The 25,522-nt window shown below is 37.4% G+C and overlaps 1 protein-coding gene across 7 annotated transcripts; it reads left to right on the forward strand.

Annotated features, from left to right (window-relative positions):
* Window positions 1–57: 57 nt before the first annotated feature.
* Window positions 58–25,209, forward strand: agap2 (ArfGAP with GTPase domain, ankyrin repeat and PH domain 2). 7 transcript variants are annotated; one of them, XM_079588272.1, is made up of 19 exons: window positions 58–191; window positions 444–644; window positions 10,629–10,687; window positions 11,257–11,344; window positions 11,454–11,539; window positions 14,546–14,687; window positions 14,776–14,910; window positions 15,001–15,116; window positions 16,194–16,337; window positions 16,750–16,830; window positions 17,235–17,339; window positions 18,483–18,666; window positions 18,752–18,859; window positions 19,912–20,049; window positions 20,595–20,743; window positions 22,149–22,239; window positions 22,324–22,546; window positions 22,637–22,904; window positions 24,448–25,209. In XM_079588272.1, the coding sequence occupies exons 2-19, from the start codon at window positions 575–577 to the stop codon at window positions 24,652–24,654; spliced, it is 2,394 nt and encodes a 797-aa protein (XP_079444398.1). In that variant the 5' UTR covers window positions 58–191; window positions 444–574; the 3' UTR covers window positions 24,655–25,209. The 7 variants fall into 7 exon arrangements, with proteins under 7 accessions (XP_079444398.1, XP_079444396.1, XP_079444397.1 ...); XM_079588270.1 differs by lacking the exons at window positions 58–191; window positions 444–644 and adding an exon at window positions 1,271–1,691; XM_079588271.1 differs by lacking the exons at window positions 58–191; window positions 444–644 and adding an exon at window positions 1,406–1,691 and having other exon boundaries at window positions 18,495–18,666; window positions 24,448–25,202.
* The last annotated feature ends 313 nt before the right edge of the window (window positions 25,210–25,522 follow it).

Genomic DNA, 25,522 nt, shown 5'->3' on the forward strand with positions numbered 1-25,522 from the left:
GAAATTATCATCCCACTAAATTATCATTAAATCTCGCGATAGCAAACGATAGCAAATACCACGCGCATGTTTTCATGCCAACATACTCAGTTAAAGACATTTAATTGAAAACCTTAAGCATATTAAGAGATCAGGGACGATTTTATAGTACATTTGCTCTCCTGTCTGCAAACATGCGTGCTTCATGAAAGGCAAGTAACGTTAGTTTCTAATACACAAAGCTATCATTTTCTTTTTTACATGAATTTGTTTATAACGCGTCTGAATATTAACTGTTTCTGATGTGATATAAGAGGACGCTGATTTAATGATTATAGTAAATAAGATAAGAATGTAAAATGTGTACCTTGAAATGCAATGTAAGCCGCTTTGCATAAAAGCGTCTGCCAAATGCATAAATGTAAATGTAAATACTGAACCTTGTGGACTGATATTTAAACCAGCGCTGAAGCGTCACGTGTGTGCTGCTTGAGCTTGATTGGCTGAGCAGAGTAGCAACAAACAACGTCACACTTCGCCCCGCCCTCTAAATCGTCACGGGCGTGTGAGACACAGGATGCTGCATTGAGGACTGATGATAAAGACAGGCCCTTTCTACATCAGACACTATGAAGGCCTGAAGACACTACGACATTTATGCTTATGTATGTATTCTCATCTCGTGCAACAAATTCCCGTAAATGCCAAATATCGTAATATTTTATGGAACTGTATGGGGGAGGCTGAGACTAATTGTCTCACTTATCAGTTCAGTCGATATCTCTCAGGAGTCAGGACAGGTTTATTTTTGAATGTCAACCATACATGAAATAATTTATTACAAAATAAACACATGTTGACATTTAATGAGAACCTTAAAGCCTGTAATATATGAAATCCCCCCCCCCCCAAAAAAAAAATCTAAGCATTATTAGATAACAACATTTATTATACTTAATTAGTTGTATGACATTACTTATTTTTTCAAATAAAAAAAAACCTGTTAACACTTGCCCCCAGTATTAATGTGACATTTATGAAAAATTCACTTCTCTGTCAAACAGCATGTGACAACTAACCCCAATTTCCTCATAATGTATTTATCTCTCATTATCAGGTTTTACCATTCCATCTCTAAATCTGATAATACATTTGAGGCTGCCTTTTTGAAACTTTATTTTTTGAAACGGTTGTCTTGAATTTACCACAAAATCCTGTTTGCGTGAGAGCAGCCTATGAGATGGTGACACTTTTTTAAATCAGGAAGTGAATTCGAATAGAGAGAGAGAGAGAGAGAGAGAGAGAGAGAGAGAGAGAGAGAGAGAGAGAGAGAGAGAGAGAGAGAGAGAGAGAGAGAGAGAGAGAGAGAGAGAGAGAGAGAGAGAGGAAATTCATGCAAGCAAAACTACTTCTGCTCCGAGCTGCATGCTTTAGAGTTTGAACAACGTTTTGCTGCTGTACGTGACATTGACATGAAAGAACGGGCAGGAAATGCTGATGGGTTACAGGAGAAACTCCATGCGTTTTAAGCAGTCACATTGGTCTAAATATGAATAGCACAAATAAAGTTGTCAACTCGACTGCAATTAGAGCTGAGGTGAGAAGACATGAAAGCTTGCAGAAAACTATAAACAAATTTCTCAAACAGCTGGAGAGGGTTGAGGACCAGCAGCTCAGGACAGGACTAAAGGTTTTCCTTCACAGCATACAAGGTGAGCCTGAGTTCGTTGGAAAAGTCTCATAAATATCACGAGATTGTTTATTTTGTCCCGTAGAAAGCTTGCTGATAGATTCCCGTATCATTTTGCAAAGTGTGATGTTTACTTCAGGTCCTTAGGGGTCCTTTACTTACCGAGGAGACCGACTTGCACGTAAACAGCATGTTGTTCGAGTTGAAAATCTATATTGATAGAAAGGCATATCTGAATAATTCTCAGAAGAGAACAAGTTTACTAATCATTCTGGAAATGAGTTAATCACAACTTCTTGTGTGAGATGAAAAATTCAAGGAATTAGGCTTTTTTTACATGGTTTGATTGGCATTGATTGTTCCACTTTTGAAGTATTATGTGCATTATCTTGAGTTTTGAAATAATATCAATTTCTAAAACGTCCCAACTGTATATTTTAGAGAAGGCAGACATATAAAAAGGAATATAAATGCTTTAACTCGTGTTAAATTGAATTATATATCCAGCAGACGTCTGCAAATGCACATTCTCCACCATTAGACTGTGATGATGGACTGTTACTACAGTCCGGATGTTGAATCAGAATGGTGGATGTTATTTTAAAGAGGCCCAGGTTGAGACGTTAGCACCGTCTTAGAGACGTCGTCATGGTGGCAGGCGTTTGAACACGAAGTGCTGGTCCATTTCCTGTCTGACGCTCTCTTGCTGCCACGAAAGCCACATCCTCTTCATCTCAGTCTCCACCTGTCTATACAGTGCTACTCTTAATCTCCATATCTGACTCCATTATCTTTAGTTTTCCATAAGATTCCGCTTTTCTCTGTTTGACTTTAAATAATCTGGCATCCATTGAAGCTCCAAGCCAGATGAGCCGGCTGTTATTTTACCGTGTTAGCAGTAGACATCCGTGCAGTGCATATTTTTGGGTTGGAACTTATGGTAACAGTAACTATGCATCTTTAATATAGTGTTTGTTGATGCTCCTTATAATTTACTTCCTCCTCACACTTCCTCTTGTGAGCGTTAATGCATCCGTCACTCTAGAGTTCAGCTCAACATGAAGACGCTATCAGTCAGCATAATCTCACAGACAGTTTGTCGCTTTAAACCAAAACCAAAATTAAACAAGCTTTTTATGGTACTTACCCATGGACAACTTGCCACAATGATGATAGCGTATTCAGGATGATTGCTATGGTATTCTGGATGATTGCTATGGTATTCTGGATGCTTATTATATGGATTTCTTGTTTCTATGATATTACAGTCCCTAGATATTGCTCTAAGTTTTTGACCCATTTGATCATTTTCCAGGAGAAAGTTGTTCACACTTGCATTAACCTGCATCACTAATGATGTTCTGTAAACAAAGTTGCAGAACAGACAAGATGAAATAGTATGGATGATCTTTGAATATATTAATTAAGCCCACATAGTCATTTGATGGTTCAAATGATGCTTGATGGGAATAAAATAAAAGTGAAGGAAACTGTAAAGTGGAAGTCATCGCTGTTGGCTTCTGAGCATTGGGATTTGCAAATTGGACTGACACATTTTAATGTTGATTACTGCAGGGAGCCAAGAGTGTGGGAGACAGGCGGAGTGACAGCGATTTAGGGGAGAGAGAGAAATGGGAAAATATATTTATGAGTGCGAGTTCTCCAATAAAGAGTTCAAGGAATGTCTACCACTATTAGAATATATACTATAAATAAACTAAAGCTTTGCATTTTCTGATAAAAATATGAGTGGTGCTTGCCTGTGGTTGCTAGGGTGTTGCTATGTGGTTACTAGGGTCTTCTGGTTGGTTGCTAGGGTAATTTGTGTCATCATTTACTCAAGCCATTCCAAACCTGTATGCATTTTGTTCTTCTGTGGAACACAAAATAAGATTTTTTCATAATTTTCTGAAAGGGGTTCTATGTTGTTTGGTTCCAAATGTTCTTCAAAATATATTATTTTGTGTTCTACAGAAGAAAGTAATGTTTGGAAGGACATGAAGGTGAATAAATGATGATGGAATTAAAAATCTTGAGTGAACTGTCTCTTGAACTTAACTATGAGCAATAATAGTAATAGTCACTAAAAAATTCTTCTTTATATGCAATTAAGTAGCAAATCAATAAAAAGAACAACAAATGAGAGACATTCACATACAAGTGACTGCATGCCCTCTTCCTAAATGTTGCTGAATTGTGTTCTGTATGACACCTGTCTTCATGATTGATAGCAATCAATATAATATATTATTGATTTGTGAACTCTATATGACTGCTGCTAATTAACATTTTAAAAATTAAACTCCTCTCTTTACAAGATTATTTAAAAAAATAAAAATATATATACATATATATATATATACATTATATATATACATACTGTATATATATACTTCATATGCAAAAGCCTAGCCTCTAAGTGCCATCTAAAATTTTCTTCTAAAATTCTCATTTTTATCAAGCTTGTATATGTTTATGTTTAGTTATTTCACTTTAATGGCAATGAAAATGACCTATTCATTGTCATTTAAGTGAAATTACTGAACTTAAATATACAAGCTTGATAAAAATGATTATTTTAGAAGAAAATTTCAGATGGCACTTAGAGGCTTTTGCATGTGAAGTCTTCATAGTCTTGTGTAGATATATATATATATATATATATATATATATATATATATATATATATATATATATATATATATATATATATATATATATATATATATACACACAAAACATATAACCTATAACATATATATATATGTGTGTGTGTGTGTGTGTGTGTGTGTGTGTGTGTGTGTGTGTGTGTGTGTGTGTGTGTGTGTGTGTGTGTGTGTGTGTGTGTGTGTGTGTGTGTGTGTGTTCCACAGAGTTTGTGTAGGACACATTGATTTTTGTTTTACTCTCATCCCAGTTTTTGAATGAATTCGAGTGTAGTATTGACTCCAATCAAGCACATTTGAACAGATCAATCAATAAATTGTCAATAATATTGCATGCCCTCACTCAATCACCTACTCATTCATACACATCTTTGCAAGGACAGTTGGTGCACATAGCAGGGGGTTAGATATGGAGATAGCGAACGGAGACTAGATGGAATCAGTGCATGAAGGAGGAGGAGTTTAGCCTCGGAATACCTTGGTAACAAGCAAGCTCAGTGTCTAGGACAGGAAAGGTGGGGGGACACGGCGGCTCTTGAATCACTGTACTGACTGTGACTGTGATATGTGGCACATTGCTGCCTGATACAGCGCTGTATCGAGTGCAAAATTTGCCTCGTTGATGTGTCAGTCTTGATTAGCTTTGCACGTAACCACTCATATTTGTGTTTTTCTTGTGCTGCGTTGACCTCTTTTCCTTGTCAGAACCTTGCAAGCTTTACAGTCTGTCTTTATTCCTCAACACATCACTGATTCTCGCTTTTTAAGCAGGAGAGAGCGTGCGAGCGAGAGAAAAGAGAGGGAGAAGGCGAGGGAGGGAGAGAGAACGAGAGGAGGGGGTAGCAGGCTGTGGAAAGCAGGGGCTGGGAGCTGTCTGGCTGGTGACAAGGGCAGAGAGAGAGAGAGAGAAGCAGGAGATGGAGAGAGAAGCAGGGTATTCCTGCACGGTGCCGTTCTGCGTGGGTTTGAAGAAGACCTTCCACTGGAGAGATCTGAGAGACCCTTGTTCATGATGCGTGACTCGTCGAAACCTTTAGCGTGAGATGCACCTTCTTCTCTAGAACGAAGCATGATTGTCTCGCGCGTTTATATTATTGACATCCCGACTGCTTGACGCACTGATCACCGGAGGCGTGATGGATAGACTCTGTTTGGGGACACTAGGATCTCTCTCTGTGGACTTGCTGTAAACGTTTCCGCCGATCCATGTGGCATGTAGACTGACTCCTCAGTTCGACTCTTCAGTCTGTCAGCGTCTCCTCCACACGCCGTGGAGCAGGTTGGTGAAACGATGTGCCTTGATCTGAGGTTAACAGCTCTGCATGTCTCACAGATGTAATTTTACTCTTTGTCGTCCTTGAAGGAATTTTCGATCCTGTTTCCATCTTGTGCATTGTCATTTTTGCCTTTGAATCTGCCTCTTGTTGAATGTAGTCAATGGAATCGGGAGAATGCTTTTCATGCAGGTGTGGAGAGCTGGGCACATGTCTGCATGCTTAAAATAGGTGTGAGAGGACCAGAGAACAGCAATACGAAGTCTGGGAAGAAACATGAAGGTGTGAAAGAGCACAAAGGACATTAGCTCATTTTTTTCCCCACTTTAGGGAACAAGGTCACGGTTTACTTCTTCATTTTGACACACTTGCTTGAACTGTCTTTTTTTTTCTATGAATTCCGTGATTTTTTTTTTCTGCTGTGGAAGCCATTGAACAAGTGAATAACAAGATCATTTGATTAATTTTCTGTCCTTGATCTGGTGAGAAATTCTGGACCACATGAACCGAAGCGGGACGTCACAGTCAAAAACCACCTACCTTATCTCCCTCACCTTGGTGAAGGTAGAAACCACCGAGGAAGATGAGTTGGAGAAGTCCAGGACAGCTGTGGAGGGAGCGGTGTACGATGCTGATGGAGCGAAACATCTCAAGCACCCTGGACCCAATAATGAGGGCCAGGAACGCCAGAAAATGGGTGAGGCTGTGAAACTGGAAGCTGGAGAATCTGTCAAATTCTCAGTGGAACAGGAAATACTCCAAAGCCCAAGGGAGGACAAGGCACTTTTTGCAGATGGTGCTCACCCTGGTGATAGACATAAATCAATGATCTCACCCACCACAGAGAATGGAAGAGGCAGAGAATCCACCGGAATGTCCCAAACCTCGTTTCCCCGAGATATAGCCAGACATCTGGGTGACATCCCGATCCGTGCGACCCAGCGTCCCGTGTCTCTCCTTAAAGCTCATGGCGGTGGTCGTGAATTTAAGGAGTCTAGAGAGAGCATCCATGCCTCCTCAAAGAGCCTTGACCGTAAGGACAGTCGGACCAGGATTCAGTCCCCAACCAGCCCCACTCCTGGATCTTTCCGGGCATCATGGGCTGTAAGCGAGGTGAAAACTTGCGATGAAGACCTCAAAGGGGGTATTGGGATGAAGAGGCCCACTGAAGGGGACATCATAGCCATGCGAACCCAAAGCCCTCGAGCCGAGAGATTAAAGGCAGGATCTACATCTCTTCCGACCCCCATCGCCTTGATCACCAAGCCTCAACGCAAAGGAAAGAGTCGCACCCTGGACAACAGTGACTTGAATTGTCTGTCTGAGGACCTCCTTAAGTGCAAAGGTGGTCAAATGGTATCTGACTTTAGAACAGCTCAGTCCCAGGGGGCTTCAGCACGTGACCGCAAGATGCTAAGATTTATTAGTGGCATTTTTACCAAGAGCACTCCAGTTGCAACCAGTGCAACCATTGTGACCCCAGTCTATAGCACCATTCAGAGGGAATCCAGTGAAGAGGAAGGTAGGAGAACATGGCTTACTCACCCATACACAACTCAAACTCTCAGATAAGTAGAATTGTTTCTGAAAAGGGGAGGGGGACACACTAGGTAGCTTGCACATTTTGAAAATGAGGGATTCTTTGCGTAAAGAATGTGTAACGTTTTCTAAATATTATGTTTATATTAAAGGGATTGTTCACACAAAAGGATGTTTTCATCATTTACTCACCCTTCATGTAATTCCAAACCCTTCTTTTGAAAAATGTTTCAACCATCTTTTTTTGTCTATGCAATAAAAGTCATCAGCGCATAAAACAACATTGGACCCCATTGACTTTTCTTGTCTGGACAAAAAAATATTTGTGTTCCACAGAAGATTGAAAGACATACATGTTTGGAACGAAATTAGTCTAAGTAAATGGTGGCTGTTTTCAGTATTTGGTGAACAATCCCTTTAAAGTGAAGTATCTTTCATTTAAAAAATTGACATGTTTAAATCTGTACACACATTTAAGGAATTCTGGTAATTAATTCTAATGCCTAGGGTTGTAGAGTTAAGATGCTGAAAGCATACTGGTCTTTTATTTACAACCACCTACTGTTTCTGTTTCTGCACTGGAAAAATTGGAATGGGAAATAAATTTGATAATACCCATGCCACATGCAGCATAATTTTGCCCAACATCCTAATCCCATCTTTGATGTTCCGCCCACTTCCTGTATTCTGGTCTCATTCTTTCACGGAAGCTTCAGTCCTTTCATCACCAGTCTCTTCATTTAAAGCCATATCCAGCCAATTTTAGCAGTCTAAACTGAAGGGAAAGCACTGATTTATGTAGTGAAGAAACATTTTAAATGACATAAAGCAGTATCTGCATCAACAGGCAATTGGATGGATGAGCTTAAATTTTGCCACATGTATTTTAAATCCACCCAAGCAAAGTAAGTCTGATTTTCTTCAAATGATCTACTATGATCTTGCAGAGATGCCTTCAAGTTCAACTAATTGATATGCAGAGCTTGTTGAACAAAGGCTTCTTTTTCAAACGTCTGTATTTCTCGACAATATAGATTTGATAATTAGGTTTCCTATTTTGTAGGATGCGATTGATAATTGCACAAGTGGAACTCGATATAGGTGTGTGTGTGTGTGTGTGTGGTCAATATGCTACGAGCAAAAGGTCTGATGTGTCTGCACACACGACGCATGCGCGCACAAAATATTTACGTATGTGTTCTCCGAGTGAACAGAAGCAGCGGCTGGAGGTGGGGTTGTCATGGCAACAGGGAGGGCTGAGAGAGTTGCCTGTTGTGTGGCTGTGTTATGCGAGGGAACGAGCCACACATAAAATGAATGGGAGTGAGGGTATGCGAGGAGGGGTCCTTTTGCCAGAATGTGTCACATAGAGCGTCCGTTTAGATGGAGGGGGTGGCGTGTTGTATATGGCACATAAGGATCACACTGTCTAACCGCACTGGCTCGACTCCTGATGTGCCCCGCCGTACAATGACCTCATAGAATTGCATTGAATTCGGAGGGGGTTAAACCTCTTCCGTTTGTGTCGTGGGTGGCGTGTGAGAGAGGAAACTGCAAACGCCATGAGCGCCAACTCGTACGCCGATCTCCTGCATCTGTGCGTCGTGAGCTGCTTTAATCAGTCCACGCCGGTCACAAGGGTGTATCGCACCGATCCTCCCCCCCTTAACAAAAGCATCTTTTGCCTCTCATCCGCCGCTTGATGCACCCACAGCTGTGCAGCCACACAAAAAAAAAAACAAGGTGACATGCCCGTCTATCACTGGGTGCCGGGTCTGAGCGGCTGGTGAAAAATAGTGAGAGTGTGCTAAGACTTCCAATATAAAGCGGAGAGGGGTGTGGGTGCTCATGTTCGCTGCTGCTCGGATACACCTGCAGTCCTTCACGCCCTGTGAATTACCACTGGTTTATAACACCTCCAGATGAACTGTCATCCGAGGCGAAGGTGCAATCAAATTTCACTTCGATGCAGAATAGAAATGTGCAACAAAAGGGCAACGCATGATCTGTGTTTAAATGGTCACAGATTGGCGTATCACCAACAGTATCATTGCGCCTGTACTGACTTTAGATAATGTGGCTTGACGTGAAGGGTGGTGGTGGTAATGTTAACTCTGCTGCTCAGTGCTTGGAGGTTCTGAATGTTGTGATCACTGTATGATCATTCAATCGCGTCAAACTCGCTCTTCCTGTAAGTGAGTCATCTGGAGTTTCACGTCACTGACATCAAGGGTCAGGACGAGGGGATTTAAACTGGAGATCAACGGAGATCTTTTTTTAGGAAACAAATTCAGTAGCTGGCCTACCCTAGTGAAAGTCTAAATATACCAAAATGTATTTTGAAATTTTATGCTAAGTATACTGCAAATACATTCACACATGCATGTACTTATAAATACCCTGCAATTGTACTGTTGGTATACTTAATTGGTATACTTAGTCTGCTAAATTGGAACAACTAATTTTGTCATTAAGGCACTTTAGTTATCCGGAAATAGTGCTGAGGTCCAACTAAAGATATACATAAGTATATTTGATCGTGCTAAAGCGGAACTATTGCAAGTATACTTTATGTAAAATTATCTTGCATTTAAAGACTGATATTATAGAGAGATCATACTATTATAATACCTTACTAATAGTGATATTAAAACACATTTTTGGCTTAATATTAGGAAATCTGCATTGTTCAATAAAGAAGTACTCCAAGTAAATTTTAAATATAAGAATTATATCAGTAAGTCTCAGTAAATATGTTCATGGGTTTGTAGTATACTTAGTATGAGTAAAGGTATTTTAAATACATTTCTGCACACTAGGGTACCGAGACATAACATTAATAATTCAGCACATATTCCATCTCTTTTTTTGTTATATGATTGATCCATCTGTTTTTCTGTTGTACTTTTATTAGTGGTGTGCTTGCTAAGCACCTCAAATACAGATCAGAATATGACCAAATATAGAACCTCAATGTGATCTAAATTAGACAATGCATTTATAGAGATATAATACACCTCCTGTTTCCCTTTTTCTTCGTTAATTTAATCCCACACCATGGCAACTCTGTTTGAGATATCAAAAATATGTTTGCAATTCAGCATCTTTAATATCTAGGCCTGATGTTGACAAAGTTTGATGATGATCACATGAATCCCCTTGGAGAAGTATTTTAAAAAAAACGGCACAAAAAAAAAGGGGGAAGCTTTTTTAATATAGATTATCGAACTTGGGGACATTTTACTAGGGCAACCACTTAAAAGACCCTAGCAACTGCATAGCAACACATCAAAAGCCATTCAAAACACCCTTGCAACTGATAGCAACACATTAATAGCCACTCAAAACATCTTAGCTACTGCATAGCAATGCCCTGGAAACCATCAAGGCAATAGAATACAGTAGGATGGTTTGTTTTGCGCAAAAAATTGTCTTCATTGTTTTGAAGGTAAGACTTAACTTTGACTTTTCTTTTTTCAGCATCATGTGCCAATAGCCAGGAATGGACCTTAACTCGCGCTATTCCAGAACTGCGATTGGTGAGAACATTCATATTCCTTTAGCATATACACAAAAAAATTTTGGCATACGTCTATAAAAACAATATTTCATTTGGTTAGATTTACTAAAAAGAAGATGGTTGCACTTTATTTTAAGGTGTCCGTGTTACATTGTAATTATACATTTAAGTACTGAGTAATAATAATATTAATTACACTTACTATAGGGTTAGGATTGGGATTAGGTTTGTTTTAGGGTTTGTTGCATGTAATTATGCATCATTTATAGTAATAATTATATAGAAAATACATGTAATGTGTAACAAGGACACTGTAAAATAAAATATGACCAAGAAGATTTATTTTGAATTTTTGTCATGCTTGATGAGTAACGATACATATTTGACTGTAGGAAGAAAAAAAAGATGAAAAGATCTGACATTTTTTCTAAACATTAACAAAATGAAAAGAGCACAAATAAAGACTTTTGCTTAAATTTCGATTAGGTCTCAGATGTGTCTCCTCAGGAGTTTCAGAGGAGATCTCAACAATGTCAGATCATGATTAAAAGTGATGATTAAAAATATCATTCTTTCTGCCGCATGCAGGGGGTTCTGGGTAGCCTTCGCAGTGGAAAATCTGCTCTGGTAAACAGATTCATCACAGGAAGTTACCTTCCACTTGAATCGCATGAGGGTGAGAACTTTCTTTCTCATCTCCTTTTCGAAGACTGTCATTTTAACCGTTTAAAGGGATTATAATTGTTATAATTGTTGTCTTGTCTCCTCTTTTTCTTCTCTGTAAGGGGGAAGATATAAAAAAGAAGTGTTGGTGGAGGGACAGAGTCAGTTATTGCTGATTCGAGAGGAATCTGGTCCACCAAGTGCACAGGTGTGTGAATGTTTCCCTATGAGCACTTAACTCAGGAACATCAACTCTCTGCACAACACAAATATTTAGCCAATGCAAATGTGCATCTCCTGTTTTTCATACTTAAAGGAGAACTCCGGTCAATTTTAACATTGAGCTCAATTTTTAGTAAATTTGGAGTGCTGTCAATACAGAGAACAACGACAAAAATCGGTGTTGCCTACACTGTGTTATCCTCTTTTTAAAATTTACACCCTATTGACTTGAATGGGGCAAGTTTTAAACTTAACCAGTTCTTAGTCTTATCATCCTTGATGTGTCATAACAAGTGCCCAGCCATGTTGAGTGATTCCTTCAGAGTGAACACGATTGAATCTGACTGCAGTAGATGTGAAAGATATGAATAAAAATGATGTTATATCAGCCAGCGCAAATACCTGTATTTAGTTCCTGTTTTCGGTGGAAGTCCAAAGTAGTCGATTGTCGAGTTCACGCGCATAGGTTTAGTTACTATGATCACGCGCGTGAACTCGACAATCGACTACTTTGGACTTCCACCGAAAACAGGAACTAAATACAGGTATTTGCGCTGGCTGATATAACATCATTTTTATTCATATCTTTCACATCTACTGCAGTCAGATTCACTCGTGTTCACTCTTAAGGAATCACTCAACATGGCTGGGCACTTGTATGACACATCAAATATGTTAAGAGGATAAAAGCAGGTTTAAAACTTGCCCCATTCAAGTCAATAGGGTGCAAATTTTAAAAATAGGATAACACAGTGTAGGCAACACCGATTTTTGTCGTTGTTCTCTGTATTGACAGCACTCCAAATTTACTAAAAATTGAGCTCAATGTTAAAATTGACCGGAGTTCTCCTTTAACATTAGTGTGGCGGTAACAAACTACACCAAGTTGTCCATACCATTAAACCGAGCTGCGTTTAATTCCGTTTTTAGACTTGTGAACTTCCCTAAGCATTTCCGCTTCGGGGAATCCCGAATTTTCCCGCACATTATTTTAAAGTGTGTCCAACTTCGTCGAAAGTCGAGGGAAGTTTATTTGGACAGACCCTCGACCCCATTGATTTTGACCGAGAGAGCGAGTCTACTCAATATGTACAACTTCAGGCAGATCTATAGACCAAAATGCTAAACTATTGTGACGCCACATCAGATCACACTTTTAAGGGATAGTTCACCCAAAAATGAAAAATCTGTCATCATTTACACACCTTCATGTCGTTCCAAACCTGTAAGATGGTAAGATCATCTTCGGAACACAAATAAAGATATTTTTTGATGAAATCTGAGAGCTTTCTGTCCCTCCATTGACAGTCTACGCAACTACCATTTTGACTCTTCAAAAAGTTCATAAAGAGATCGTAAAACTAATCCATATGAATTGAGTGGTTTAGTCCAAAATGTTCTGAAGAGACTTGATCGCTTTATATGATGAACAGATTGATTTTAGGCTTCATATAAACATGAACGGAAGCATATTCAAGCATGTTCGCTTGACCCACGAGAACCAATGAGGTTCATTCTTGTGTTACGCAGCACGTTTAAACTTCAGCAAGAATCAATGAGGTTTGCTTAATATTAAATGTGAATAAAAGCCTAAATTCGGTCTGTTCATCTTATAAAGCGATTGTGTCTCTTCAGAAATGTTGGACAAAATCGCTCAATTAACATGGATTAGTTTTACGATCTCTTTATGAACTTTTTGAAGCGCCAAAGTGGTAGTTGCGTATACTGTCAACGGAGGGACCGAAATCTCTCAGATTTCATCAAAAACATTTTCTTCATGTGCAGAAGATGAACGAAAATCTTACGGGTTTGGAACGACATGATGGTGAGTAAATAATACCATAATTTTCATTTTTGGGTGAATCATCCCTTTAATCCATCCCTACCCCACACCACTCTAGTGTATGATATTGTTATTTTGACATGTAACTGCATAGTACTTGTAGCTACCGTAATCCGACCATTTATTTTTATTTTATTTATTTTTTTCTCCAACAGCCCGTTAGAGATAAGCATTGATTCAGGCCTATAAAATAGTGCACTGCTTATGGAAAAAAAGCTGTAAATAATAAATCAGCTTCATAGCGGAATCTAAGTGATCATGGCGTTCCATTTAAACACATTGCAAGGGTTCTGCTAGTAGTGGGCTCTTGTTTAAGGAAGCAATGACGTACGTCCAAGTGAACGAGACAGAGGGAAGTTAGCGAGGGAAGGACATTAACCACAGATATGGTTAACTACATTTAACTAGAAACTGAAGAAGACAGTTCATGTGATTACGATATAGTGCCCCTTGTGGAAAGATTGATAATGCTGCTTTCTCATGTTGTGTTATGAAATGCTTTTTAAACATTTTGGAATGATGTGTGAAATTGAGCTCGTGTAACAGGAAGCATTTGCCTGCACATACTTGTGTATATTGAGTATATTTGTATGTACACTATCATTCTAAAGTTTGGGGTATGTAAAAAATTATGTTATTGAAAGCAGCCATGAAGGCTGCATTTATGTGATCAAAAAATACAGTAAAAGCAATAATACTGTGAAATCTTATTAAAATTTAAGAGCTGTTTTAATATATTTAAAATGTAATTTATTCCAGTGATGCGTAATTTTCAGCATCATGTAATTAAAATTAAAATAACTGTTTTAATATAAATGTAAAATGTCATTCTAATATGCTGATTTGCTGATTTCTTCTTATTATCAAAGTTGAAAACAGTTGTGCCGGTTAATATTTTTTGTAGAAACCATGACCATTTTCGGTTTTGACAGGCTTATTTGATGATTAGAAAGTAAAAAAAAAACTACATTTATTTGAAATATATTTTTTTGTAGCATTATAAATATATTTACTTTCACATTTGATCAATTCCAAAAGTATTAGTTTCTTTAAAAAAAAAAAAAACACTGACCCCGAACCTTCGAACAGTAGTGTATTCTGCATTACACCCTTCCGCCCTGTTTTTAATTCCTACATTTGTGATTGTAGATCTGCAACTGGCTGGATGGTGTCATCCTGGTTTTTAGTCTGGAAAATGAAGCAAGTTTCCAGGAGGTGTACAAGAACTACAGTGAGCTAAGTGCACATCGCAACATAGCAGAAATCCCCATTATAGCGGTTGGAACGCAAGGTAAGAGATACACTCGTCTTGGTTTCAGGGATGTTTAATTGAGCTATACGGTGTTGAGTACCAACTCTGAGTGTTTTTCTTCCTGCAGATAAGATTAGTAGCACTAACGCCCGTGTGATTGAGGACAAGAGGGTCCAGCAGCTGTGTATAGATGTGCGTCGCTGCACTTACTATGAGACCTGTGCCACCTATGGACTTAATGTGGACAGAGTATTCAATGAAAGTGAGTTTCATCTCAAAACAGGGGCTAAAATAGCATGTTACGTCCAAACAGGATGACTGTTTTGATCGGACAATCTTGTTTCCCTCTTAGTGACTCACAAGATTGTTGCTGCCAAGAAGCAAGCCGCCCTTCTGGCCTCCTGTAAATCTCTCCCAAACTCCCCGAGTCACTCAGGGGCCTCGACTCCAGTGTCAGGGCCCGGACAGGTATCTCAATGCTTATCTAGTCTATCTGCAGCTTGGATGAATCTCATGAAAGCTGTCAAGACATGTCTGGGTCAATTCTGGGTCAAAGAAAATCTCATTTTCATTACTATAATGCACACAAAAAGTACATTTGTGAAGTGCAGTTGTAAGTCATCATTATTTCTTGCACTGAATTGAATTTAAAAATTGGTGACACTTTACAATAAGGTTTCATTCGTTTACTACATTAGTTAACATGAACTAATAATAAACTGCACTTCTACAGCATTTATTAATCTTTTTGCGAATACATTATTAAAATCAAAAGTTGTATTTGTTAACATTAGTTAATGCACTGTGAAGTAACATAAACAACAAACAGTGAACGGCAGTATTTTTTTTTATAAGTTAACGTTAACAAAGACTTACAATTACAGTAATAAGTGTATGGCTCATGGTTATTGTAAAGTGTTACCAAAAATAGTTTTTTCTCAGTACAATATTGTAAATTTGGGGAGAAAATTGTAATGAGAATAATGTCACAATGAAACATCTTAATGGCCCTACTGAAAAAATATATATGTATGATTATAAAATATTTAAATTTAATACAATATTATTAAATATAATATACCTATTTTCTTTATTCACATTTTATTTTGTTTTGAAATATGACCTAGACATTTCTTTGTGAGATTGACCCATTTATCATCATAATTCTTGTGAAATATTTTAAGGAATGAAATACCATCATGGTGTTGTTCTTTTCAATATTCTTGAGTATTGTTAGGGTGCTTACAAAATCAGTATTAATATTATTTCAATATTATTTATATTTACAAATTTAATCATTATAATAAAATTAAAAAGTTAAAATGACAAGCTTATATTTGATCATATATGAATTATAAATGCTAAAATTCCACATAAATTCATACATTTTTATTTCAGATTTATGCATTACACATTTTTATACCCCTGTTGTTGAGTATTTGACTGTTTTAAATGGTTATGAAAAACGTCATCATCTGTCTGCACCATTCACCATTCCACCAACCTCTGTCTCATTCTTCTTCATGTCCCATCATCCTCTCTTAGGCCAGTAATGGGGGTCAAAGTAGTGATTACCCCTCCTCTTTGCCTTCTACCCCTGTGATAAGTCACAAAGACATACGGGGTGGGGCAAGTGGAGACGGGGGCTCGCAACGAAATCCGCCCCGGCGACGGACCTCTTTATTTGCGGTTAGTTCTCTGAGCTCATCACAAAGAGTGTCAAATCTTGCCAGCTACTGTACATTATGTGCAACACCAGTGAAACTGGCTGTGGAAAATGTTGTATTGTGTTATTTATATTTTAAAGTCTAGTTGGCCTTATATCTAAATGATTATGGTAATCTGAGGTGATGTGTGTAAAATAATTTCTTCCATCCAAATGTAATAACCTCTTATAGGATACTAGTGAACTTGCATACGTCACCTTTAAATGTTGTTTAAAAAAACAGAAGTATGACAGCATCTTCAGTCTGAGATTGTGTTTGTGAACTTTCTGTCACTCTAACACTCACCTCATCTCATGAGTCACATCTGTCTTCCTTCCTTTACGTGTTTTGCCTTCCTCTCATGTGTACTTTATCTAACATGTCTGTTATTGTAGAACCGTCGTGGGAGTGACTCTGAGAAAAGAGGTTCAGACAGCAGAAGTGACATGAGCAGTCGATCGGTTCCTATCAAACAGGTGTGTGTGTGTGTGTGTGTGTGTGTGTGTGTGTGTGTGTGTGTGTGTGTGTGTGTGTGTGTGTGTGTGTGTGTGTGTATGTCTGTGTCTGTCTCGTGGGGCTTCTGTGAAATGCAGTGGCCCCAAAAAGTGTGTGGACAGTTACGTAGAAGGTGCTGGAAAAATGTATGAATCTCGTTGCATTAGAAGAATAATTAAATAAACCGCTTTTTGTGTATGTGTGTGTGTGTGTGTGTGTGTGTGTGTGTGTGTGTGTGTGTGTGTGTGTGTGTGTGTGTGTGTGTGTGTGTGTGGACAGTTACGTAGAAGGTGCTGGAAAAATGTATGAATCTCGTTGCATTAGAAGAATAATTAAATAAACCGCTTTTTGTGTGTGTGTGTGTGTGTGTGTGTGTGTGTGTTAGGGAACTTTGTGGAAACGCAGTGAACGCTCTTTAAACAAGGAGTGGAAGAAGAAGTATGTGACGCTGTCAAACAACGGCATGCTGATGTATCATTCAAATTTAAACGTGAGTAATGCTCTCTTGTAATCCCTTCTGTTTGCATCAGAGCAGTAGTGTTTTTACACATCCTTCATTAACAAACACTTCCTGTATGCTTCTGTTTTTATAATCACATTTTATGTTTTGTCATTTTTTTGTACCAAAATGAATACTGCTGTTCATCACTGTGTTTTTGACTTAGTATTTTTAGATTTATTAGTTTATTATAAAATAGTGTGTTCAGGTGTGATGCTGTAACTGTATTTCAAATATTATTGCCTTTTATTGCCTTTTGCCAGGAGAATAACATACACTGCAAAAAAAAACTCGTACTCTGTATTTTCATCTTGCTTTCCAGTACAAATATTTAAACATTCTTAAATCAATATATATTTAGTTGAGAAGCAAGATGACTTAAGATATTAAGTCTTGTTTACAGAAAAATTGATAATCAAGTGAGTTGAACAAAAAACAAGATTTAATATCTTAAGTGATTTAGCTTCTTAAGTAAATGTATCTTGTTTTTAGATATTTGTAATGAAAATATTTTTTGCAGTGTATAATTATATTAAATGATATTAAGTATAATACACACACACACACACACACACACACACGTGTAATAGATATAATAATGTATGCACACACATATAAACAAAAACTTTTATGTTAGATGTGATTAATCGATTTGACTGCACTAATGAAATATTTAAATACCAATTTAAATATCATATCATATTATATAATTAAATTATAATTAAACAATATATTAAACCAGACAATTTTTTATTTATCAATATTATTATATTATATAATACTATTATATAGTACTCAATATGATTATATCTTTTACAAATGAATACAAAATTATATCATTATATTTTGGGTGTGGATTTACAGATAATCTGTGTTGCAATGATTCAAATCCAGTGGGTTGTTATAAAAAAAACAAAAAAACAATGATACTTCGATGAAATTGCCTGATAAATTTACAAAACCCAAAAGCTTGAATGTTGTGCTATTTTTTTCTGTAGAAGAGAAATGGCGTATTTGTCAGTTAGATCCATGGATTGTATTTCTCATAATATAGTGTTGACATATTATGAGCAATACAATCCATGGAGATAACTGACAAATACGCCAGTATTATGCATATATTTATGATTTTAGGAGTTTATGCAGAATGCTCAAGGGAAAGAGATGGACTTGTTGCGAGTGACAGTAAAGGTGCCAGGAAAGCGTCTTCATCGCGCTGTCACTCCCGGTGGGCCGTCCCCTGGCCCGGCTCTTGTCCCTGTGCCAGGTGTAAACGGACTCAGTAAAGACAAGCAGTCATCTGAAGGGGGCGCTACATGTAAGTGAAATCTTTTAAAATTTACTCACAAATGCAGTAAAATAGTTTGAAGGATTTCTCACCGTCATGGTCTCTCTCTTTCCAGCAAATCTTCTGACTGTAGAAGAGGCGTCCAGAACTGGCTTGTCGTTTCATAATGATCAAAGGGTGAAGCGTTGCCCGTCATCTGTGTCTAATAAAGGGTTCAGTGTGGGTGCGTAAATATTTAGGTTACAGCTTCCATTCATTTCTTCTATAACGGTTTTGGAGAATAATCAATTAAAAGTAGCAATGCTACTAACCTGGAAATGAAGGTAGCGCAGCATTGCTTTCCAACTGCAAACTGTAGTGATTCATTACAGTTCATATCAAGTTCATATGCAAATCTGATCATTTTTACAGCTCGTTTTAAAGATTCATATCACTTAGTGGTGTTACCTGTTATATTTACTTGTCCTTTTTTGCACTGAAATATTTAGTTAAATATTTATAAAAAAATATTGTTTCGATTCAGTATTTTTCCGTTTGATTCAATATTTTTGATTAGTTACATTTAGTGTTAATGTGTGTGTTTAATGCTGTAACCTTAATTGAGACATGTATTCTTTTTTTTATTGCAGGAAAATACTTAATATAATTATATTCTATAATTATATAATAAAAAATTCAATATTATAAAAAAATGCAATATTATATATAATAATATATATTAATATATAATTAGGGCTGTCAAAAGATTAATTACGATTAATCGCATCCAAAATAAAAGTTTGTGTTTGCATAATATATGTGTGTGTACTGTGTATAATTATTATGTATAAATACACACACATTCATGTATATATTTAAGAAATATTTGCATTTATATACTGTATATACAATTATACAATTTATATTATAAATAAATATTTTATATATAAATATAACCAATTTTTCTTAAATATATACATGATTGTGTGTATTTTTATAGATATAAATAATTATACACAGTACACACACATATATTATGTAAACACAAACTTTTATTTTGGATGCGATTACTCGCGATTAATCTTTTGACAGCCCTAATATATATATATATATTAATAAAATTACATTATATAATAGTATTATATTAATTATATTATAATATGTTTAAATACACTCAATATATTTAATACATATATAATAATTTTTTTATTTTCAATAGTTAATCAGAATAGTTAATAGTTAATAAAGGAAATGTTTTGACAAAATTCTGTCCTCTTTTTTGTATTATCTTAATAGACTCAAGCATTGAGGGGGCTACAAGTCCTCCCTTAGGAAAAGAACACATCCCGTCTTCTCCAATGACTGACAGGAAGAAGAAGAAACGAAACCGAAGTATTAACCTGAAAGGAGACGCAGCGGCTGGACAGGCTGAGGGTGAGAGATCAGATTTATGAAAGATTGACAGGTGTCACATTGATCCAGTTTTACTGCTAAAGCAATCAGATGTATTATTGCGAAAGAGTTTTCTTTCTTCTCTTTTCCTTTATGATTCCAGTATGGACCTGATTAATTGCTTTCTGTGAGGTCCTCTTGCAATCTCTTTTACTTCTTCCTTTCTTCTTCCTCTTATCCTCTGCTGCCCTGGACTAATTTCTTGCACCGCAAGCCAAGCGCAAAATGTGGAAATTAAAAAGCTTTGGTAGCTTGAGAAACATTAACAAAACAGGTAACCTGGATGTATGAAATGGATGAGTGGCTGAGCTGACTCCATCTTGCTGTCTTTTCTGCAGTATGTGTCTCTATGTCCATCTCTTGTCACATCATTAGATTACAGCAAATGGATCTGAGTCTTTCTGTCTGTGTTCCTGTCTCCTCAAACACATAATTATACTGAGACGATACATTAGACTGAGGACACAATGGGTGTTTTTATTGATCCCTTCCTCTTGTGTAAATAACTGTTGCTCTCGCCCAAACAGAAGAAGAGAGCGCGGACTTCATCATCATATCGAGCACAGGACAGAGCTGGCATTTCGAAGCCCAAAGTCAAGAGGACAGGGACGCCTGGGTTCAGGCCATCGAAAGCCAGATCCTGGCAAGTCTACAGAGCTGTGAGAGCAGAAATAAGGTAAAGAGGGCTATAACATTTTTGATAAAACGGATAGTGCCAGTCCTTGATTCTGATTGGTTGAGCCGCGTTCAAAGCCGCTGTAAATTACTCAACAAACACACACCTGTGACCGCGTTACATTAGTATTACTGCGCAACTGCCGTTTGTGATTCATTGTTGCTGCATGTGTTGCTTAGCAACCTCTTTGAAACTACATTGCTTGGCGGAGGAATAAATGTGTTATGACGTTATATTTTTTGTTGCTGGTGTTTATTTTATGAATAAAACAAATGTTTGACAAATTTGTATGTCTGCTCCGCGTCGTGCCTAACAACGCCCCTTAGCTGTTCTAAATCCACTGTAAAACACGGCTTCGCGGGGCTTATTACCTTAATCTAACAAGCTAATCTGATGTCTATCAGTCTGTCATTATCAGGAACATCTTTTAAAGATTTGCAACACAAACCTAAACTTTTGAGAACACTTTTATGTTCAATTAGCATCAAAAGTTCCATTAAAAAAATTTTTGTGGCCAGTAGGTTTTTAAGTGCCCCTATTATGCATTTTGAGTTATTATCTTTCATGTAGTGTTTGTGAGTGTAAAACATCTGCAAAGTTTCAAAGAGTTCACAATAAATGGAGTTACAGTATTGTCGCCCAAAATAAAGAACGGATTCTGAAGTGCCTGAAACCAGTCATCGGTTATTCCAGTCTTACTTAGTGATTGTAACCTACATAGGTTTGTAACAAATTTGCATAATGGTCTTGGTCTTCATTGGCCGCCTGTGAACAACGTCTACTTTGACCCGCCCTCAAACGCTGTAGTTGTAGCTGAGAGTGGAAGAGTTTAGTTTGTGTTGTCGACATGTCGAAAAGATTGTGTTTTCTGAGAACTCGCACTGGAATTGATACAGTAAAACTGACGCCATTGTTACTGTTCATATCACTGTGTATCAAGTCCTGAAGAAGATCCGGAGCTTAAATTCAGATATGGTAATGAGAGTTTTGTTTCCGACACGTGGTAGACCAATCACAACAGAGTGGGTCATCTGACCAATCAGAGCAGCGTAGACTCTCGGAAAGGAGGAGTTTAGAGAAACCGATTCCTTTATCAAACACTGTGAGAAAATAGGTGACACTGCAATGTATATTATGAGAAAATTTAAGTGTTTTTTTCTTTTTTTGCTTGGATGCATGTAAACCTATTGTTGGTGACCTAAAAACAAAATTAGGAACCTTTAAAATAGCATAATAGGGGTACTTTAACTTTTCCATATCCCTAAAATCGAAGAGCAATAATTGGTTATTAGGATCAATAAAGGACACTGATTCCTTCTATATACGTAAATCATGTTAAGAAACAATATATTAACAGTTTGCTCTGTAATATCAAAAAATAATGGACTTCATTTTTAACTCTCAGGCTCGAAGGAACAGCCAAAGTGAAGCTGTTGCCTTGCAGGCCATTCGAAATGCCAAAGGGAACGACCTCTGTGTGGACTGTGCAGCACCAAGTAAGTGTCTTAAAATATAAACCACAAAAATTTAAAGATCTCTGTCATTGTTCAGTACATGAGAACATTACGCTCTCCTTGCAGCTCCAACATGGGCGAGTCTTAATCTTGGCGCTCTAATCTGCATCGAGTGTTCGGGGATACACCGGAACCTGGGGACGCACCTGTCCCGTGTGCGCTCGCTAGACCTGGACGACTGGCCCAGTGAACTTACAAAAGTGCTTTCGGCTATAGGCAATCATATGGCCAACAGCATTTGGGAGACCTGTACCCAAGGGTGCCAGAAGTTGACACCTGAGGCAACAAGGTGAGCTGGCTTTGACCGTGAATGTCATTGTGGACAATGGTTCAGAGCCACTATGGTAATAACTTGGCCTTTGCTTGGTGTTTGTCTCAGAGAGCAGAGGGAGTCGTGGATCCGTGCCAAATACGAACAGCGGGCATTTGTGTCGCCCTTGCCCGCTCAGTGTTCAGAGGACACAATGTCGACTTGGTTGCTTAAAGCAGTAATCGACAGGGACCTTCCCAGACTTCTGCTGCTCCTCGCGCACAGCACCAAGGACCTGATCAACATCCCGCCTGAAGGAGCAGCGCAGCAGCATCACAGCGCGTTACATGCGGCCTGCCAGCTGGGCGACGTGGTCATGACACAGCTGCTGGTCTGGGTGAGTTATTGAGCCTGACATGTGATATAAAAAGCCCCAAACATTGAGATTTTTTGGAACAGTTTATTGAACCTTTAGACAACATATTTGTAATCCTCTCCTCGCATTCTGTAACAAATCCTTCCTTCATGGGTCAAAATGACCCGAAGCCCTTATACTTTTTTTTTTTTTTTTTTTTTTTTTCAGAAAGCTTGTATCATTTCATTTTGATGATATTTTTTCTATTTTTAATGCAATTTTTTGGAGATTTTTATTTTATCTTATGTTCAATTTAATTTCTAGATTTTATCGATAAATAATATAATTGAATTCAACTATGCAATACATGCATAACCAGCTCAAAGCAGCTCACAATATCTCACATTGGGTCAAATTGGGTGTCTCTACTGTCCTCTTGTGGAACAAAAAATATAACATGATATTCATGCCTCTTGCCACTAGATGGCCTCATAGCTCTATATGGAGCAAATGAGCTTTTCCCCTGGGTCCTAAAGTCCGTGTTTGAGTTTATCTCTTATAAATCTCTTATAAATATATAAAGTTTATCTCTTGAGTTTATCTCTTTTTGTATATTCGTGGTTGAACAAGAGTCCAAAGGTCTTGGACCACTCAGATGAACATTACATAAAAAAAATTAAAAAAACAGGATATATATTAGATTCAGGTCAAAATGACCCGAGGGAAGGATGTGGGTGTGTTTTTGTCGAGTATCATATTTGATACATCAGGCTTTTATGGCTCAGATAGTATGATATAGGAGAATATGGAGACTCCTATAATACGCAAAGATAAAAAAAACAACTAAATTTTATTCAGAGGCTCAAACTCAGCAAAAATGTGCAGATGCTGATATTTATTTGGCCACAAAGTATGAAATTCTGATAGCTTGTATTGTAAATCAATGACATTTGTATAGCAGACTACTAGCATAAAATGCATATAAATATCAGTTGTCACTCTATATCTCCTAAAATGCATATATATATATATATATATATATATATATATATATATATATATATATATATCAGTTGTCACTATCTTCCAATAATATGTCTTATTAAGATAATATTTAAATGATTACCGTAGTTTTTATAATAAAAGCTCTGTAGTTTTTAATGTGAGGGGGCAAAACATAATGCAATTCAATGATTGAGAGAAATAAATGTTCCTCAAAATCCTGATGGATCATATTTGAGACTCACATTTTAACATGATTTTTCTGAAAAATTACATTTGGGTAATCAAGCAAACCTAAGTTGCTTCAGTCCAGTAAATGTTCATCTTAAAACACTGATAACAATATAATAGTTATTATTACGTTTACTTTATAAAAATCATGATGTTTAATCATGTTGATAATTAGAAATGTGCATATCAAATATGAGATACTGTAGGCTTATAGTGTTGAATGACAAGTTTTTGTAGAATTTTCTTTTTTTGTGTGAACCATTCCTTTTAGCTTTTGCACTTTCAGTATTGCATTGTTTGTGCACTTCTAACAGGTACTTTTTTGTTGTTTTTGCTTAATTGTGCTCTACAGTACGGCAGTGATGTGAAGTCAAAGGATCCACAAGGTCGAACCGCACTGACGTTGGCGCGCCAAGCCGGGAGCAAAGAGTGTGCTGAGATCCTTGTCCAGCACGGCTGTCCCAGTGAGACGTCACCCACCTCCCCGACTCCCGTTCTCTCCCGCAAAAGTAGCATCACGAGTGTCGGACGTGTCAATTCCAGGAGGAGGGTCTCATAACCCATGAACGTTCATGATTACATAAACACTTTCACCAGGCCCATTTTTATTTCTTCATACAGAGTTGTGTGTTCTGTGCGTCTGTGAATCCCCCCCCCACCAGAATATCGCCAACAACGCTGTATTTATACTGTACGTATATCCTTGCGGATTCCTCAGAAAAGGAAAAAAGAAAAAAAGAAACTCTTAATTGTCCTTATTAGAAGGCTTAGAATGACAGCTACACAATTTCAACATGCCTTTTGAAAGAAAACGGAAGCTGTTTTACCAACTAAGAAGCAATATTATTTATAATATGCTGGTTAATATATGTACTATAGATGCATTACATGGAAAAATGTAGCTTGAGAGTTTCCCAAAGCAATCTGAGGGAATGTATTTACCATTATGACTGTCATTACCATTGTTCTTTAAAATAGAAATCATGGCTAAGGGTAATGTAATGTAAGAACATGTTTATATCCAGACTCCAGAAGAAATAGTATTTGTCATTGTGCATCCTTTCTAAATACTATAGACAATAAACTCTGATCTTCAACCTCTCTGTGGTACTGCTTATTAAGTTTCCATCTTTTTTTTTAATCAAAAAGCTGATGTTTCCACATTATAATGCCTCAAAACTTCACTGTCATTGAAGGCCTGTTTGATTTCAGAGAATTCCGCTGGTTCAAATTGTGCTATCATATGTGTCATAGTATGCATATAAATGCAAGATTGCTTTCATGTTTCTTGGCCTTATTATCTCATATTTGCATTTTGAATTCATTTACACTTCTGAAAATCGTCATGAACATACAGTAGTTTGCTTAGCTGCAGCCACTCTTCCAAAATGTTCCTAAATTGACCACTTCTTAAATTAGACCACTCT

The sequence above is a fragment of the Phoxinus phoxinus genome, assembly GCF_949152265.1.
Source record: "Phoxinus phoxinus genome assembly, chromosome: 18".
Classification (NCBI taxonomy): Eukaryota; Metazoa; Chordata; class Actinopteri; order Cypriniformes; family Leuciscidae; genus Phoxinus; species Phoxinus phoxinus.

Bases quoted from the DNA above. Each gene is read 5' to 3' on its own strand.
- agap2 (XM_079588266.1), top strand. From the start codon at position 6,111: ATGAACCGAAGCGGGACGTCACAGTCAAAAACCACCTACCTTATCTCC. The intron at 16,831-17,234 runs GTGTGTGTGTGT...TGTGTGTGTTAG, and splicing joins GATCGGTTCCTATCAAACAG to GGAACTTTGTGGAAACGCAG. The intron at 17,340-18,482 runs GTGAGTAATGCT...TTATGATTTTAG, and splicing joins TGTATCATTCAAATTTAAAC to GAGTTTATGCAGAATGCTCA.